General features: G+C 51.1%; 2 protein-coding genes across 8 annotated transcripts in view; one reads left to right on the top strand and one right to left on the bottom strand.

Moving 5' to 3' along the window:
* CCM2 (CCM2 scaffold protein) overlaps positions 1-5,101 on the bottom strand; it is a 30,561-nt gene extending 25,460 nt beyond the window's left edge. For 5 of the 6 annotated variants that reach the window (XR_013216671.1, XR_013216672.1, XR_013216673.1 and 2 more), the window contains exons 1-2: positions 4,952-5,100; positions 2,199-2,456 (exon numbers count right to left, since the gene is read on the bottom strand). Coding sequence is in view for 2 of the 6 variants with exons in the window: in XM_077267902.1 (XP_077124017.1) it covers positions 2,199-2,228 (30 nt within the window). In the remaining 4 variants the exon portion in view is untranslated. Of the gene's footprint in view, positions 1-2,198; positions 2,457-4,951 lie in introns of all 6 variants that reach the window. The other variant, XR_013216670.1, reaches the window with a different exon arrangement.
* Positions 5,102-5,118: 17 nt separating this feature from the next.
* ANAPC15 (anaphase promoting complex subunit 15) lies at positions 5,119-18,565 on the top strand. 2 transcript variants are annotated; one of them, XM_077267907.1, is made up of 5 exons: positions 5,119-5,245; positions 8,514-8,657; positions 17,830-17,889; positions 18,076-18,210; positions 18,279-18,565. In XM_077267907.1, the coding sequence occupies exons 2-5, from the start codon at positions 8,538-8,540 to the stop codon at positions 18,324-18,326; spliced, it is 363 nt and encodes a 120-aa protein (XP_077124022.1). In that variant the 5' UTR covers positions 5,119-5,245; positions 8,514-8,537; the 3' UTR covers positions 18,327-18,565. The 2 variants fall into 2 exon arrangements, with proteins under 2 accessions (XP_077124022.1, XP_077124021.1); XM_077267906.1 differs by having other exon boundaries at positions 5,192-5,285.
* Positions 18,566-20,218: the final 1,653 nt, after the last annotated feature.

The raw sequence follows: 20,218 nt of genomic DNA, 5'->3' as shown, positions 1-20,218 counted from the left end.
GCGTTTTCAAACGCATGCGTTTTTTTTCTGCATGCGTTCTTTTTCAAAAATGCAACCTGTAGTATTTTTTTGCGCGTTTTTTTTGCCGCGAAAAAACGCATGCGTTTTTTCGCGGCAAAAAATGCATTGCTGTCTATGTAAACGCATGCGTTTTTAAGCACATGCGTTTGTTTGCGTTAAAAACGCATGCGTTTTTATAGAAAAAACCCAGAAAACAGACTGAAAAGCCACCCACCACCATCAAGGTGATAAAGGGATCCAAACCCTAACCCTAACTCTACCCCTAACCTCACCCCTAACCGTTTAATGAACCTTTTTGTGACAGTCATAGTGCCACGTATCACTTATTTTAGTGCCACGTATTTCAATGCCACGTATTTCAGTACCACGTATTCAGTGCCACGTATTTCAGTGCCACGTATCACGTATTTCAGTACCACGTATTCAGTGCCACGTATTTCAGTGCCACGTACCACGTATTCAGTGCCACGTACCACGTATTTCAGTGCCACGTATTTCAGTGCCACGTATCACGTATTTCAGTACCACGTATTCAGTGCCACGTATTTCAGTGCCACGTACCACGTATTTCAGTGCCACGTATTTCAGTGCCACGTATCACGTATTTCAGTACCACGTATTTAGTGCCACGTATTTCAGTGCCACGTATCATGTATTTCAGTACCACGTATTCAGTGCCACGTATTTCAGTGCCACGTATCACGTATTTCAGTACCACGTATTCAGTGCCACGTACCACGTATTCAGTGCCACGTACCACGTATTTCAGTGCCACGTATTTCAGTGCCACGTATTTCAGTGCCACGTATTTCAGTTACGTTTAGGGGTTAGGGGTAGGGTTAGGGTGACCAGGACATTCTTCTAATAAAAAGCTACCCCTAACCCTAACTAATTCTACTATTAGTGGATTTTCTAGTTGATTTTTTCATGGGAAAAAAACAAAAAACAAAAACGCATGCGTCTAAAAAACGCGGCGTTTTGCCGCGATTACATGCGTTTTTTCACCACATGCGTTTTTTCAAAAACGCATGCAGATCAAAACGCAAGTGTGAAACCAGCCTCACACACAGCATGAATATACAAAGAAAACGCTGGGATGCGCTGAACAGATACCACATATCCCCTACTGATCCCGAGTTACATCCTGTATTATACTCCAGAGCTGCACTCACTATTCTGCTGGTGCAGTCACTGTGTACATACATTACCGATCCTGAGTTACATCCTGTATTATACTCCAGAGCTGCACTCACTATTCTGCTGGTGCAGTCACTGTGTACATACATTACATTACCGATCCTGAGTTACATCCTGTATTATACCCCAGAGCTGCACTCACTATTCTGCTGGTGCAGTCACTGTGTACATACATTACATTACTGACCCTGAGTTACCTCCTGTATTATACCCCAGAGCTGCACTCACTATTCTGCTGGTGCAGTCACTGTGTACATTCATTACATTACTGATCCTGAGTTACATCCTGTATTATACTCCAGAGCTGCACTCACTATTCTGCTGGTGCAGTCACTGTGTACATACATTACATTACCGATCCTGAGTTACATCCTGTATTATACCCCAGAGCTGCACTCACTATTCTGCTGGTGCAGTCACTGTGTACATACATTACATTACTGATCCTGAGTTACATCCTGTATTATACTCCAGAGCTGCACTCACTATTCTGCTGGTGCAGTCACTGTGTACATACATTACTAATCCTGTGTTCTACTCCAGAGCTCCATAAAGACAATGTATAAAGATCAGATTTTTCCCCAGATTATCAGATTCAGTACCACGCCTTATACTCTGGTCACATCCAGAGCTGCAGTCACAACTCTGCACAATGCACCTCTATAACCATCAGTATACAAATAAGAGCAGTAACTTCACAAATGCGCACTAGAGGAGACTAGGAAAAAAAATAAATCTAAATTTTGATTGCAGCTCTGAAAGTACTTGTAATTCTGCACAAGACCATAGTTTAGGCTGAGTCACAATCACCGCCACAACCGCTCCACTACATAGACAGTGATCACCAGCAATGTAATATAACAATGGCGACCATCATGCTGCAGGCTTTCTACGGATACATGAGACACGGGGCGGCCGGGTTCGGACCCAAGAGCTTACAGTCCTCTCCACATAGCGACATTTCCCACATTCACTTTCACCTTTTTGCCCTTCTTGCCGTCATCTTCCATCTCTCAGCTGCGGAGTCTCCTCCTCCTGCGATCCTGGGGGGCAGATGACGAGCGGGGAGAGGTGGAGGGTGGTGTCGCTGTCGCCCGGGATGAGGAGGTCAATGACATGCCTGCAGCCCAGCCGCCACAGGGGGATTATGGGAATGCGGGGCCCTCTGGTGGGAGCAAGATATGGCGATATTACTGCAGACGTGAAACCTGGCGACAGCGTCAACGTGAGCTCTGCATCTGTGAGAGAAGAGGAAAGGAATGAGGAGAGGGGGCAGGTAATAGTGATACACACTGGTGAGGAGGGGACAGGTAATAGTGATACACACTGGTGAAGGGAGTAGGGGACAGGTCATAGTGATACACACTGGTGAGGAGGGGACAGGTAATAGTGATACACACTGGTGAGGAGGGGACAGGTAATAGTGATACACACTGGTGAGGGGAGGAGGGGACAGGTAATAGTGATACACACTGGTGAGGGGAGGAGGGGACAGGTCATAGTGACACACACTGGTGAGGAGGGGACAGGTAATAGTGATACACACTGGTGAGAGGAGGAGGGGACAGATAATAGTGATACACACTGGTGGGAGGACGAGGGGACAAATAATAGTGATACACACTGGTGAGGAGGGGACAGGTAATAGTGATACACACTGGTGAGAGGAGGAGGGGACAGGTAATAGTGATACACACTGGTGAGGGGAGGAGGGGACAGGTCATAGTGACACACACTGGTGAGGAGGGGACAGGTAATAGTGATACACACTGGTGAGAGGAGGAGGGGACAGATAATAGTGATACACACTGGTGGGAGGACGAGGGGACAAATAATAGTGATACACACTGGTGAGGGGACAGGTAATAGTGATACACACTGGTGAGGGGACAGGTAATAGTGAAACACACTGGTGAGGGGAGGAGGGGACAGGTAATAGCGATACACACTGGTGAGGAGGGGACAGGTAATAGCGATACACACTGGTGAGGAGGGGACAGGTAATAGCGATACACACTGGTGGGATGAGGGGACAGATAATAGTGATAAACACTGGGGGGAGGAGGGGACAAATAATAGTGATACACCCTGGTGGGAGGAGGGGGACAGATAATAGTGATACACACTGGTGGGAGGAGAAGGGGACAGATAATAGTAATACACACTGGTGGGAGGAGAAGGGGACAGATAATAGTAATACACACTGGTGGGAGGAGAAGGGGACAGATAATAGTAATACACACTGGTGGGAGGAGAAGGGGACAGATAATAGTGATACACACTGGTGGGAGGAGAAGGGGACAGGTAATAGTGATACACACTGGTGGGAGGAGAAGGGGACAGATAATAGTGATACACACTGGTGGGAGGAGAAGGGGACAGGTAATAGTGATACACACTGGTGGGTGGAAAAGGGGACAGATAATAGTGATACACACTGGTGGGAGGAGAAGGGGACAGATAATAGTAATACACACTGGTGGGAGGAGAAGGGGACAGATAATAGTGATACACACTGGTGGGAGGAGAAGGGGACAGGTAATAGTGATACACACTGGTGGGAGGAGAAGGGGACAGGTAATAGTGATACACACTGGTGGGAGGAGAAGGGGACAGGTAATAGTGATACACACTGGTGGGAGGAGAAGGGGACAGGTAATAGTGATACACACTGGTGGGAGGAGAAGGGGACAGATAATAGTGATACACACTGGTGGGAGGAGAAGGGGACAGATAATAGTGATTGACACTGGTGGGAGGAGGAGGGGACAGATAGTGATACACACTGGTGAGGGGACAGATAATAGTGAGGCACACTGGTGATGGGAGGGGACAGGTAATAGTGATACACACTGGTGGGTGGAAAAGGGGACAGATAATAGTGATACACACTGGTGGGAGGAGAAGGGGACAGATAATAGTGATACACACTGGTGGGAGGAGAAGGGCACAGATAATAGTGATACACACTGGTGAGGAGGGGACAGGTAATAGTGATACACACTGGTGGGAGTAGGAGGGGACAGATAGTAGTGATACACACTGGTGGGAGTAGGAGGGGACAGATAGTAGTGATACACACTGGTGGGAGGAGGGGACAGATAGTAGTGATACACACTGGTGGGAGGAGAAGGGGACAGATAATAGTGATTGACACTGGTGGGAGGAGGAGGGGACAGATAGTGATACACACTGGTGAGGGGACAGATAATAGTGATACACACTGGTGATGGGAGGGGACAGGTAATAGTGATACACACTGGTGGGTGGAAAAGGGGACAGATAATAGTGATACACACTGGTGGGAGGAGAAGGGGACAGGTAATAGTGATAGACACTGGTGGGAGGAGAAGGGGACAGGTAATAGTGATACACACTGGTGGGAGGAGAAGGGGACAGGTAATAGTGATACACACTGGTGGGAGGAGAAGGGGACAGATAATAGTGATACACACTGGTGGGAGGAGAAGGGCACAGATAATAGTGATACACACTGGTGAGGAGGGGACAGGTAATAGTGATACACACTGGTGGGAGTAGGAGGGGACAGATAGTAGTGATACACACTGGTGGGAGTAGGAGGGGACAGATAGTAGTGATACACACTGGTGGGAGGAGGGGACAGATAGTAGTGATACACACTGGTGGGAGGAGGAGGGGACAGATAATAGTGATACACACTGGTGAGGGGACAGATAATAGTGAGGCACACAATGCTGTGGGCAGCACTCACGTTCCCGCCTCAGGCCTCCTCCTCTCCGCTCTCTGCTTGTTGCCGGGCGCCCCAGAATCTTTTCAAGTCTCCTGCCATGTTGGGTGTAGACTTCCCAGCAAGCAGTGCGGCACAAAAAGTGTGAAAGAGGGACTGGGCGTGGCAGGAGATGGGACGTCATACGAGCAGCCGCAGTGATGGGAGACGTTCTATCCTGACAACTCTATCATTATTGTCGTGGGAGGGCGTGGTTTGCTGGACTGTTATCCGCCATCTTACTGGAGGCAGAGGATCATCGAGAAAATACGCAGCCATGTGAGTGGAAGGTTCTCATCTGTGTGTCCATGACAGGAGGGTGAGGTGCTGCACCTGCGTCACATGTATATTAGGGAAATACAGGGACGGTAATGACTGACACACTGGGAGAAGAGGGGACACTAATGACTGACACACCGGGAGATGAGGGGACGGTAATGACTGTGACACACTGGGAGATGAGGGGGCACTAATGACTGACACACTGGGAGATGAGGGGGCACTAATGACTGACACACTGGGAGATGAGGGGACACTAATGACTGACACACCGGGAGATGAGGGGACGGTAATGACTGTGACACACTGGGAGATGAGGGGGCACTAATGACTGACACACTGGGAGAAGAGGGGACACTAATGACTGACACTGGGAGATAAGGGGACGGTAATGACTGTGACACACTGGGAGATAAGGGGGCACTAATGACTGACACACTGGGAGATGAGGGGGCACTAATGACTGACACACTGGGAGATGAGGGGGCACTAATGACTGACACTGGGAGATAAGGGGACGGTAATGACTGTGACACACTGGGAGATAAGGGGGCACTAATGACTGACACACTGGGAGATGAGGGGGCACTAATGACTGTGACACACTGGGAGATGAGGGGACACTAATGACTGACACACTGGGAGATGAGGGGACACTAATGACTGACACACTGGGAGATGAGGGGACACTAATGACTGACACACCGGGAGATGAGGGGACGGTAATGACTGTGACACACTGGGAGATGAGGGGGCACTAATGACTGACACACTGGGAGATGAGGGGGCACTAATGACTGACACACTGGGAGATGAGGGGACACTAATGACTGACACACCGGGAGATGAGGGGACGGTAATGACTGTGACACACTGGGAGATGAGGGGGCACTAATGACTGACACACTGGGAGAAGAGGGGACACTAATGACTGACACTGGGAGATAAGGGGACGGTAATGACTGTGACACACTGGGAGATAAGGGGGCACTAATGACTGACACACTGGGAGATGAGGGGGCACTAATGACTGACACACTGGGAGATGAGGGGGCACTAATGACTGACACTGGGAGATAAGGGGACGGTAATGACTGTGACACACTGGGAGATAAGGGGGCACTAATGACTGACACACTGGGAGATGAGGGGGCACTAATGACTGTGACACACTGGGAGATGAGGGGACACTAATGACTGACACACCGGGAGATGAGGGGACGGTAATGACTGTGACACACTGGGAGATGAGGGGGCACTAATGACTGACACACTGGGAGAAGAGGGTACACTAATGACTGACACTGGGAGATAAGGGGACGGTAATGACTGTGACACACTGGGAGAAGAGGGGACACTAATGACTGACACACCGGGAGATGAGGGGACGGTAATGACTGTGACACACTGGGAGATGAGGGGGCACTAATGACTGACACACTGGGAGATGAGGGGGCACTAATGACTGTGACACACTGGGAGAAGAGGGGACACTAATGACTGACACACTGGGAGAAGAGGGGACACTAATGACTGTGACACACTGGGAGATGAGGGGGCACTAATGACTGACACACTGGGAGAAGAGGGGACACTAATGACTGACACACTCGGAGAAGAGGGGACACTAATGACTGACACACCGGGAGATGAGGGGGCACTAATGACTGACACACTGGGAGATGAGGGGGCACTAATGACTGACACACTGGGAGATGAGGGGACACTAATGACTGACACACTGGGAGATGAGGGGACGGTAATGACTGTGACACACTGGGAGTTGAGGGGACACTAATGACTGACACACTGGGAGATGAGGGGACGGTAATGACTGTGACACACTGGGAGATGAGGGGACGGTAATGACTGTGACACACTGGGAGATGAGGGGGCACTAATGACTGACACACTGGGAGAAGAGGGGACACTAATGACTGACACACCGGGAGATGAGGGGACGGTAATGACTGTGACACACTGGGAGATGAGGGGGCACTAATGACTGACACACTGGGAGATGAGGGGGCACTAATGACTGACACACCGGGAGATGAGGGGACGGTAATGACTGTGACACACTGGGAGATGAGGGGGCACTAATGACTGACACACTGGGAGAAGAGGGGACACTAATGACTGACACTGGGAGATAAGGGGACGGTAATGACTGTGACACACTGGGAGATGAGGGGGCACTAATGACTGACACACTGGGAGATGAGGGGGCACTAATGACTGTGACACACTGGGAGAAGAGGGGACACTAATGACTGACACACTGGGAGAAGAGGGGACACTAATGACTGACACACTGGGAGAAGAGGGGACACTAATGACTGACACACTCGGAGAAGAGGGGACACTAATGACTGACACACCGGGAGATGAGGGAGCACTAATGACTGACACACTGGGAGATGAGGGGGCACTAATGACTGACAAACTGGGAGATGAGGGGATGGTAATGACTGTGACACACTGGGAGATGAGGGGACACTAATGACTGACACACTGGGAGAAGAGGGGACACTAATGACTGACACACTGGGAGATGAGGGGGCTCTAATGACTGACACACTGGGAGAAGAGGGGACACTAATGACTGACACACTGGGAGAAGAGGGGACACTAATGACTGACACACTGGGAGATGGTAATGACTGTGACACACTGGGAGATGAGAGGGCACTAATGACTGACACTGGGAGATGAGGGGACGGTAATGACTGTGACACACTGGGAGATGAGGGGACACTAATGAGTGTGACACTGGGAGATGAGGGGGCACTAATGACTGACACTGGGAGATGAGGGGACGGTAATGACTGTGACACACTGGGAGATGAGGGGACACTAATGAGTGTGACACACTGGGAGATGAGGGGGCACTAATGACTGACACACTGGGAGATGAGGGGACACTAATGACTGACACACTGGGAGATGAGGGGACACTAATGATTGACACACTGGGAGATGAGGGGACACTAATGACTGACACACTGGGAGATGAGGGGACACTAATGACTGACACACTGGGAGATGAGGGGACACTAATGACTGACACACTGGGAGATGAGGGGACGCTTATGACTGACACACTGGGAGATGAGGGGGCACTAATGACTGACACACTGGGAGAAGAGGGGACGCTAATGACTGACACACTGGGAGATGAGGGGACGCTTATGACTGACACACGGGGAGAAGAGGGGACGCTAATGAGTGTGACACTCGGTGTCTTTTCTCTTGGGATGTCCTGTAGACTCCGGGTGCCTCTCATCGGATCATGTCCACGTTGTTCCCGTCGCTTTTCCCACAAGTCACGGAGTCGCTGTGGTTTAATCTGGATCGGCCTTGTGTAGACGAGAATGAGTTACAGCAGCAGGAGCAGCAGCATCAGGCCTGGGTGAGTCCACGCCACTCCACAGTCCTTATGACACCACAGCTCGCACCACTCCACAGTCCTCACCACAGGCCACACGACACCATAGTCCACACCACAGTCCTCACAACAGGCCACATGGCACTACAGCCTGCGCCACATCACACAACAGTCCTCACCACAGCCCGCGCCATTCCACAGTCCTCACCACAGGTCACATGACACTACAGCCCGCGCCACACCACAGTCCACCACAGGCCACATGACACTACAGCCTGCGCCACACCACAGTCCTCACCACAGGCCACATGACACTACAGCCTGCGCCACACCACAGTCCTCACCACAGGCCACATGACACTACAGCCCGCGCCACATCACAGCTCGTGTCACACCACAGGCCACATGACACTACAGCCCGCGCCACACCACAGTCCTCACTACCGGCCACATCACACCACAGCCCACACCACACTGCAATCCTCACAACAGGCCACATGACACTACAGCCTGCGCGACATCACAGCTCATGCCACATCACACCACAGCTCGCGCCACACCACAGTCCTCACCACAGGCCACATGACACTACAGCCCGCGCCACACCTCACAACAGTCCTCACTACAGCCCACGCCACTCCACAGTCCTCACCATAGGCCACATGACACAACAGCCCGCGCCACACCACAGTCCACATCACAGTCCTCACCACAAGCCACATGACACTACAGTCCACGCCACACCACAGCTCATGCCACATCACACCACATTCCTCACCACAGCCTGCGCCACTCCACAGTGGTTATCTATTTACTAGCCTGCGCACTGTGTGATATTCAATATGTCGGCTGCACCATTGCACCGCTAATAAAGCGTATCAGAAGGCATCTGTCCGATGCGGAGAGCACCACTGCCATAAGCTTTCAGTGGTATCACGTCGCTTTGCACAGGTACACGAGGGATTTATCCTCCTTGGTCTTTAAAGGCATTGGAAAGGTGCACAAACCCATCAGGGGCGAAAATTACAAAAGAAAAATCCTCTGCACGAAAATCCAGAACGATTCCATGCTGAACATCAGGTTTCCGTCAGATCTTACTGTAAGACAGGACCTGACTACCACACTCGTAATAGGGCCAAGAGGACAGGTCTCCTACTCACTGTGTATTTTTCGTTTGCTGTTTCACCTGTGCCTTAGTGCACTAATCAATGGCAGGTCTCCTGATTGGAGCTCAGCAGACATGTGACTGACCTTTTTATTCTATGTAGGGATGTGTTCCCATACGCATTGTGTATTCAGGAGTCAGGCACTGTAAGCCGAAACACGTAGCTTGTTACACCGCCGGAGGACCTGCCACTGTGCATAATAAATGGTGGCTTTTACTTCTCACATATCTGCTGCCTCACTGCAATTTCTTTTTCTCTACACCACAGCCCTCGCCACACCACAGTCCGCACCACAGCTGCCACCACACTACAGCCCTCGCCACACCACAGTCCGCACCACAGCTGCCACCACACTACAGCCCTCGCCACACCACAGTCCGCACCACAGCTGCCACCACACTACAGCCCTCGCCACACCACAGTCCGCACCACAGCTGCCACCACACCACAGTCCGCACCACAGCTGCCACCACACTACAGTCCTCGCCACACCACAGTTCGCACCATAGCTGCCACCACACTACAGCCCTCGCCACACCACAGTCCGCACCACAGCTGCCACCACACTACAGTCCTCGCCACACCACAGTTCGCACCATAGCTGCCACCACACTACAGCCCTCGCCACACCACAGTCCGCACCACAGCTGCCACCACACCACAGTCCGCACCACAGCTGCCACCACACTACAGTCCTCGCCACACCACAGTTCGCACCATAGCTGCCACCACACTACAGCCCTCGCCACACCACAGTCCGCACCACAGCTGCCACCACACTACAGCCCTCGCCACACCACAGTCCGCACCACAGCTGCCACCACACTACAGCCCTCGCCACACCACAGTCAGCACCACAGCTGCCACCACACTACAGCCCTCGCCACACCACAGTCCACACCACAGCTGCCACCACACTACAGCCCTCGCCACCCCACAGTCCGCACCACAGCTGCCACCACACCACAGTCCGCACCACAGCTGCCACCACACTACAGTCCTCGCCACACCACAGTTCGCACCATAGCTGCCACCACACTACAGCCCTCGCCACACCACAGTCCGCACCACAGCTGCCACCACACTACAGCCCTCGCCACACCACAGTCCGCACCACAGCTGCCACCACACTACAGCCCTCGCCACACCACAGTCAGCACCACAGCTGCCACCACACTACAGCCCTCGCCACACCACAGTCCACACCACAGCCGCCACCACACTACAGTCCTTGCCACACCACAGTCCGCACCACAGCTGCCACCACACTACAGCCCTCGCCACACCACAGTCCGCACCACAGCTGCCACCACACTACAGCCCTCGCCACAACACAGTCCGCACCACAGCTGCCACCACACTACAGCCCTCGCCACACCACAGTCCGCACCACAGCTGCCACCACACTACAGTCCTCGCCACACCACAGTTCGCACCATAGCCGCCACCACACTACAGCCCTCGCCACACCACAGTCCGCACCACAGCCGCCACCACACTACAGCCCTCGCCACACCACAGTCCGCACCACAGCCGCCACCACACTACAGTCCTTGCCACACCACAGTCCGCACCACAGCTGCCACCACACTACAGCCCTCGCCACACCACAGTCCGCACCACAGCTGCCACCACACTACAGCCCTCGCCACACCACAGTCAGCACCACAGCTGCCACCACACTACAGCCCTCGCCACACCACAGTCCACACCACAGCTGCCACCACACTACAGTCCTTGCCACACCACAGTCCGCACCACAGCCGCCATCACACTACAGCCCTCGCCACACCACAGTCCGCACCACAGCTGCCACCACACTACAGCCCTCGCCACACCACAGTCCGCACCACAGCTGCCACCACACTACAGCCCTCGCCACAACACAGTCCGCACCACAGCTGCCACCACACTACAGCCCTCGCCACACCACAGTCCGCACCACAGCTGCCACCACACTACAGTCCTCGCCACACCACAGTTCGCACCATAGCTGCCACCACACTACAGCCCTCGCCACACCACAGTCCGCACCACAGCTGCCACCACACTACAGCCCTCGCCACACCACAGTCCGCACCACAGCCGCCACCACACTACAGCCCTCGCCACACCACAGTCCGCACCACAGCCGCCACCACACTACAGTCCTTGCCACACCACAGTCCGCACCACAGCCGCCACCACACTACAGCCCTCGCCACACCACAGTCCGCACCACAGCCGCCACCACACTACAGTCCTTGCCACACCACAGTCCGCACCACAGCCGCCACCACACTACAGTCCTTGCCACACCACAGTCCGCACCACAGCTGCCACCACACTACAGCCCTCGCCACACCACAGTTCGCACCATAGCCGCCACCACACTACAGTTCTCCCCATATCCCTCACCACACCACAGTCCTAGCCACACCATAGCCCGCACCACAACAACCATCACACCACAGTCATCGCCACCCGACAGTGTGCACCATGGCTGGCACCACAGCAACCACCACCCCACAGTCTGCACCATGGTCCGCAACACTGACGCCAGCACCCCACACCACAGTCCAAGCCTCCCAGTTCTGCTCCTACAGTGTAAACTAGAAGTTTCCATCCACTATACACTATGTTCCAAATTATTATGCAAATTACATTTTTATCGGATTTTCCTAAATGGTTGGTGCAAATGGCAGTCAGTCTAATAAAAGTCATCACCCGTTAGATTATACATCGAATTTTATTGAAGAAACCTCCCAATGATAACAGTATAATCTCCGAAGTGAATAAAACCCCACAATGCACTGTTCCAAATTATTATGCACAGTAGAATTTCTAGACATTTGATATAAAGAACTGAAAATGCTCATTTGTGGAATTTGCAGCATTAGGAGGTCACATTCACTGAACAAAAAAGCTATTTAACGCCAGAACCTCCTAACAGGCCAAGTTACATGTAACATAGGAACCTTCTTTGTTGTCACCTTCACAATTCTCACCTCCATTGAACTTGTGAGTTTTTGGAGAGTTTCTGCTTGTATTTCTTCCCTCCCAGAGCTGCTGTTTTGATGTGAACGGCCTCCCACCCTCATAGATCTTTTGCTTGATGATTCTCCAAAGGTTCTCTATAGGGTTGAGGTCAGGGGAACATGGTGGCCACACCATGAGTTTATCTCCTTTTATGCCCATAGCAGCCAATGACTCAGAGGTTTTCTTTGCAGCATGAGATGGGGCATTGTCAGCATGAAGATGATTTTGCTCCTGAAGGCACGTTGCTGCTTTTTATACCATGGAAGAAAGTTGTCAGTCAGAAACTCTATATACTTTGCAGAGGTCATTTTCACACCTTCAGGAACCTTAAAGGGCCTTACCAGCTGTTTCCCCATGATTCCTGCCCAAAACATGACTCCTCCACCTCCTTGCTGACGTTGCAGCCTTGTTGGGACATGGTGGCCATCCACCAACCATCCACTACTCCATCCATCTGGACCATCCAGAGTTGCTCGACACTCATCAGTAAACAAGACTGTTTGGAAATTAGTCTTCATGTATGTGTGGGCCCAATACAACCGTTTCTGCTTGTGAACACTGTTTAAGGGTGACCGAATAGTAGGTTTATGCACCACAGCAAGCCTTTGAAGGAGCCTACACCTTGAGGTTCGAGGGACTCCAGAGGCACCAGCAGCTTCAAATATCTGTTTGCTGGTTTGTAATGGTATTTTAGCGGCTGCTCTCTCTCTTAATCCGATGAACTTGCCTGGCAGAAATCTTCCTCATTATGCCTTTATCAGCACAAACACATTTGTGCTCAGATACAGCCACAAATCTCTTAGGCTAGTTTCACACTAGCGTTTGCATGAGCTGCGGAGGGCTGCGGACTTCCTCCGTGAAGCCCCGCCCTCGGCCGCACCTCCGCCTCTAGCTCCGCCTACTTCTGCATGCGGCCGGCTTGTGGCCTGTGTACCTATCTTTAACATTAGGTACGCAGGTCGTGCCGCAGTATGCGGATGCTTCCGCATGCGTCGTTTTGACAATGCGGCAAAAAAATGAAATTGCTACAAGCTGCGTTTACGCTGGTCGCCGCATCGTCAAAACGACGCATGCGGAAGCATCCGCATACTGCGGCACGACCTGCGTACCTAATGTTACAGATAGGTACACAGGCCGCAAGCCGGCCGCATGCAGAAGTAGGCGGAGCTAGAGGCGGAGGTGCGGCCGAGGGCGGGGCTTCACGGAGGAAGTCCGCAGCCCTCCGCAGCTCATGCAAACGCTAGTGTGAATCTAGCCTTAACAGTACGATGATCACGCTTAAGTTTTTGGGAAATTTCTACTGTTTTCATCCCTTCACCAAGGCATTGCACTATTTAACACTCTTCAGCAGCAGAGATCCTTTTTATTTCCCATATTGCTTGAAACCTGTGACCTGCATAATAATGTGGAATATCATTTTTAAAGGGAACCTGTCACCACGTTTTTGGAAGATGGGATAAAAATAGCGTTAAATAGGGGCAGAGGTGGGCATTACATTAGTGTGTTTGTTATGCGTTTATTACCCACCTAAGTTGCCGAAATACCTTTGCAAAGTCTCCGTTTTCGCCTGTCAATCAGGCTGGTCTGGTCAAAAGGGCGTTGTCTTCCCCCAGATTTTGCGTAGTTTTCCGTTGGTGGCGTAGTGGTGTGCACATGCCCAAGGTCCCGAATCCTCTGCCAGGGGATTTAAAAGAGCGCGATTAAAAGAGCGCGCTGTTCGTTATTTCATTGGTGATCGGTGGGCGCGGCCATCTTCCTTTGGCCGCGCGTGCGCAGAAGCGGCGCTCTGCTGGCCGCGGCTTCAGGAAAATGGCCGCCGCGATATCCATCTGCGCACGCGCGGCATCCCGTGGCCATTTTCCTGAAGCCGCGGCCAGCAGAGCGCCGCTTCTGCGCACGCGTGGCCAAAGCAAGATGGCCGCGCCCACCGACCACCAATGGAATAACGGACATCGCTGCTATTTTCACACCCCTGTGCAAGATTCGGGACCTTGGGCATGCGCACACCACTACGCCACCAACGGAAAACTACGCAAAATCTGGGGGAAGACAACACGCCCTTTTGACCAGACCAGCCTGATTGACAGGCGAAAACGGAGACTTTGCAAAGGTATTTCGGCAACTTAGGTGGGTAATAAACGCATAACAAACACACTAATGTAACGCCCACCTCTGCCCCTATTTAACGCTATTTTTATCCCATCTTCCAAAAACGTGGTGACAGGTTCCCTTTAAGTAGTTTTCCTTTAATTAGAATCACCTGGAAAACTAATTATCACATGTGTTTAAGATTGATTTCAGTGATCCATTGATCCCTGAGACACAAATCCATCCACGAGTTTATCTGAAAAACAAAACAATTAAATCTTTATGACACTTAAATCCAATTTGCATAATAATTTGGAACACAGTGTATATAAAGACACATCTGCAGGTTTCTCGCAATATCTGGCATGAAATCAGAATAAACCTTTCCTGTTTTAGGCCAATTAGGATTACCATAATTATTAATATTTGCCAAATGCCAGAATAATGAGAGAGAATGTTTTACGGCATTTTTATTACTTACTGCAAAGTCAGATGTTTCCATACACTAAGATTACTACGCCTTTAACCCCTTAGTGATGGAGCCAATTTTGACGTTCCTGACCGGGCCAATTTTTACAATTCTGACCACTGTCACTTTGAGGTTATATCTCTTGAGCTTCAACAGATCCCACTGATTCTGAGATTGTTTTTTCGTGACATATTGTAAAAGTAGTGGTAAAAATGTCTTTGATGTGAAAAAAATGGAAATTTGGCAAATATTTAGTAATTTTAGCAATTTAACTTTTAATTTTTTGCCCTTAAATCAGAGTGGCGTCAAACAAAATAGCTAATAAATAACATTTCCCACATGTCTACTTTACATCAGCACAATTTTGGAAACATGTTTTTTATTTGTTAAGACATTATAAGGGTTAAAAGTTGACCAGCGATTTCTCATTTTTCCAACAAAATTTACAAACCCATTTCTTTTAGGGACCATCTCACATTTGAAGTGAGTTTGGGGCGGGTCAAAAATACCCAAAAGTGACACCATTCTAAAAACTGCACCCCTCAAGGTGCGCAAAACCACATTCAAGAAGTTTATTAACCCTTCAGTTGCTTCACGAGAACTAAAGCAATCTGGAAGGAAAAAATGAACATTTAACCTTTTTCACAAAAAATTATCTTTAGACCCAAACTTATTTATTTTCACAAGAGTATCAGGAGAAAATAGACCACTATATTTGTTGTGCAATTTCTCCTGAGTGCACCGATACCCCATATGTGCGGGAAAGCCACAGTTTGGGCGCATGGCAGGGCTCAGAAGGGAGGGTGCATGTTTGACTTTTTTTTTAACACGAAATTGACTGGAATCGATGACTGGTGCCATGTCGTGTTTGGAGACCCCGTGATGTACCTAAACAGTGGAACCCCCCAATTCTAACACAGCCCTAATGCCAACCCTAACCATAACCCCAACACAACCCAATCACTAGCCCAAACTCTAACGCTAACTGCAAAGAATGGAAAAAAATAATTATTTTATTATTTTTATCTAACATTTTTTTTTAGTTTGATCACTGTGATAGGGTTTATCACAGTGATCAAAATGAACCAATAGGAAAAAATCTATTGTTGGAGGGTACCGGCCGGCAGATCTTGGTGGGCACACTGCGCAGGGTCCGGGTATGGTGGAGGTATCTGGTTGTCTCGGGGGACCCCAATTCTCTCTCCTCTGAAATGCTAGATCATAACAAAGATGTTAATTTTTGGAGACCTGTGGTCTGATGAAAACTAAAATTTAACTTTTTGGGCATAATGACCATCATTACGCTTGGAGGAGAAAGGGAGAAGCTTGGAAGACTAAGAACACCATCCCCACTGTGAAACACGGGGGAGGCAGCGTCATGTTGTGGGGTTGTTTTGCTGCAGGAGGGACTAGTGTACGTCACAAAATAGATGGCATCTTGAGAAAAGAAGATTATGTGGTAATACTGAAGTAACATCTCAAGACCTCAGCCGGGAAGATAAAGCTTGGGGGGAAATGGGTCTTCCTAATGGACAATGACCCGAAGCATACTGCTAAAATGGTGACAAAGTGGCTCAAGGATAACAAAGTCAATGTTTTGGAGCGGCCATCACAAAGCCCTGATCTCAATCCTATTTAAAATTTATGGGCAAAGCTGAAAAGGCCGGTGGGAACAAGGGACCTACAGACCTGGATCAGTTACACCAGTGTTGTCAGGAGGAATGGGCCCAAATTCCCACCAACTATTGTGAGAAGCTTGTGGAAGGAGACCCCAAACGTCTAACCCAAGTCAATCAGTGTAAGGGTATGTTTCCACTGTCAGGATGGCCGGCGGTATCGCCGCAGCGGCGAAGCCGCTCAGCGCTAAGCCCCGCCCCCTTTCTGGGACGCGATCATGCCGGATGTGTTAACTCTTCACATCCGGGATGATCGCTCTGTCCCATAGGGCCCTGTGATATGCCTTGCGGGGACGCTGCGTCCCCGCAAGGTGTACGGACATGCTGCGATCTGAAAATACGCGCAGCATGTCCGGAGTCGCAGGGCCGCCGCGTGCGGGTTTCCACGCATAGTGGAGACGGGATTTCATAAAATCCCCTCCACTATGCTGGAACATCTGGACGCTGCTTGTTTGACGCTGCAGCTCTGCGCAGCGTCAAACAAGCAGCGTTTCCTGACCGTGGAAACATACCCTAAGGGTAATAGGACCAAACACTAATGAAATGGATGGAAACTTCTGACTTGGCAGTAAGTAATAAAAATGCCCTAAAACTTTCTCTCATTATTCTGGCATTTGTCAAATATTAATAATTATGGTAATCCATATTGGCCTAAAACTGGAAAGGTTTATTCCGATTTCATGTCAGGTATTGAGAAGAACCTGCAGATGTGTCTTTATATATAGTGGATAGAAACGTCTGGTTTCAGCTGTAGATACTTTAATGTTCTTCTCCCACAGCTGCAGAGCATCGCAGAGAAAGACAACAACCTGGTGCCGATTGGGAAGCCGGCCTCCGAGGTGAGAGCCCTGATAATGGCCTTGAGGGGTCTATATTGTAGACTGCTGGCCACTCCTCTGCATGATATGGGGGCACTCATCCTCCGAGGACAGAACAGCTCCCGGGATAAGCGGCGGCGGTTCTCCTTCACGTGCCGCATTGTCTGAATAGCAGATTACGGTAATGGCGCCTCTTTGTGTTCACAGCCGTATGATGAGGAGGAGGAGGAAGATGATGAGGATGATGAGGACAGCGAGGAAGACTCTGAGGATGACGAGGACATGCAGGACATGGATGAGATGAATGACTACAATGAGTCTCCGGACGACGGCGAGATCGAGGTGAGTGGACGCCGATCCTGTGACGATGCCGTGTTGAGTCCAGGACTGATATCTACGGTCATCCTCAGGCCGACATGGAGGGAGCGGAGCAGGACCAGGACCAGTGGATGATCTGAGGAGCCTGCACAGGACTGAGATATAATGTGGAGGAGGCGGTACAGGACGGAGGTGCGGGGCTCATCTGCCGCATCCACCCATGGGGGAGCCCAGGACTGTGCGGTGGACCGCTCCCATGGGATGTATGTTACTGACTAATGAGCAGGCGATGGGGGCCCCAAATATTTGTTGTCTTGGGGGCATTTCTGATGTTATTTATTGATTTTACAATAAATGTAAAAAAAATTTACCAGCTCGACACGTCTTGCTTACGCTGAGGCTGTGTCATTATTTATCACTGACTCTAAAATCCCACACACTGTAGAGTCTGCAGGAGAGATCGTACATGGGGCAGAGTCCACAGGAGAGATCATACATGGGGCAGAGTCCGCAGGAGAGATCGTACATGGGGCAGAGTCCGCAGGAGAGATCATACATGGGGCAGAGTCCGCAGGAGAGATCGTACATGTGGCAGAGTCCGCAGGAGAGATCGTACATGGGGCAGAGTCCGCAGGAGAGATCATACATGGGGCAGAGTCTGCAGTAGAGATTATACATGGGGCAGAGTCCACAGGAGAGATCATACATGGGGCAGAGTCCGCAGGAGAGATCGTACATGGGGCAGAGTCCGCAGGAGAGATCATACATGGGGCAGAGTCCGCAGGAGAGATCGTACATGTGGCAGAGTCCGCAGGAGAGATCGTACATGGGGCAGAGTCCGCAGGAGAGATCATACATGGGGCAGAGTCTGCAGTAGAGATTATACATGGGGCAGAGTCCGCAGGAGAGATCGTACATGGGGCAGAGTCCGCAGGAGAGATCATACATGGGGCAGAGTCCGCAGGAGAGATCGTACATGTGGCAGAGTCCGCAGGAGAGATCGTACATGGGGCAGAGTCCGCAGGAGAGATCATACATGGGGCAGAGTCTGCAGTAGAGATTATACATGGGGCAGAGTCCACAGGAGAGATCATACATGGGGCAGAGTCCGCAGGAGAGATCGTACATGGGGCAGAGTCCGCAGGAGAGATCATACATGGGGCAGAGTCCGCAGGAGAGATCATACATGGGGCAGAGTCCGCAGGAGAGATCGTACATGGGGCAGAGTCCGCAGGAGAGATCATACATGGGGCAGAGTCCGCAGGAGAGATCGTACATGTGGCAGAGTCCGCAGGAGAGATCGTACATGGGGCAGAGTCCGCAGGAGAGATCGTACATGGGGCAGAGTCCGCAGGAGAGATCGTACATGGGGCAGAGTCCGCAGGAGAGATCATACATGGGGCAGAGTCTGCAGTAGAGATCATACATGGGGCAGAGTCCGCAGGAGAGATCGTACATGGGGCAGAGTCCGCAGGAGAGATCATACATGGGGCAGAGTCCGCAGGAGAGATCGTACATGTGGCAGAGTCCGCAGGAGAGATCGTACATGGGGCAGAGTCCGCAGGAGAGATCATACATGGGGCAGAGTCTGCAGTAGAGATTATACATGGGGCAGAGTCCACAGGAGAGATCATACATGGGGCAGAGTCCGCAGGAGAGATCGTACATGGGGCAGAGTCCGCAGGAGAGATCATACATGGGGCAGAGTCCGCAGGAGAGATCGTACATGGGGCAGAGTCCGCAGGAGAGATCGTACATGGGGCAGAGTCCGCAGGAGAGATCGTACATGTGGCAGAGTCCGCAGGAGAGATCGTACATGGGGCAGAGTCCGCAGGAGAGATCGTACATGGGGCAGAGTCTGCAGGAGAGATCATACATGTGGCAGAGTCCGCAGGAGAGATCGTACATGTGGCAGAGTCCGCAGGAGAGATCATACATGTGGCAGAGTCTGCAGGAGAGATCATACATGTGGCAGAGTCTGCAGTAGAGATCATACATGGGGCAGAGTCCGCAGGAGAGATCATACATGGGG

The sequence above is a fragment of the Ranitomeya variabilis genome, chromosome 6 (assembly GCF_051348905.1).
Source record: "Ranitomeya variabilis isolate aRanVar5 chromosome 6, aRanVar5.hap1, whole genome shotgun sequence".
In the NCBI taxonomy this organism is placed as follows: domain Eukaryota; kingdom Metazoa; phylum Chordata; class Amphibia; order Anura; family Dendrobatidae; genus Ranitomeya; species Ranitomeya variabilis.
This window is presented reverse-complemented; position numbering and strand designations above follow the sequence as displayed.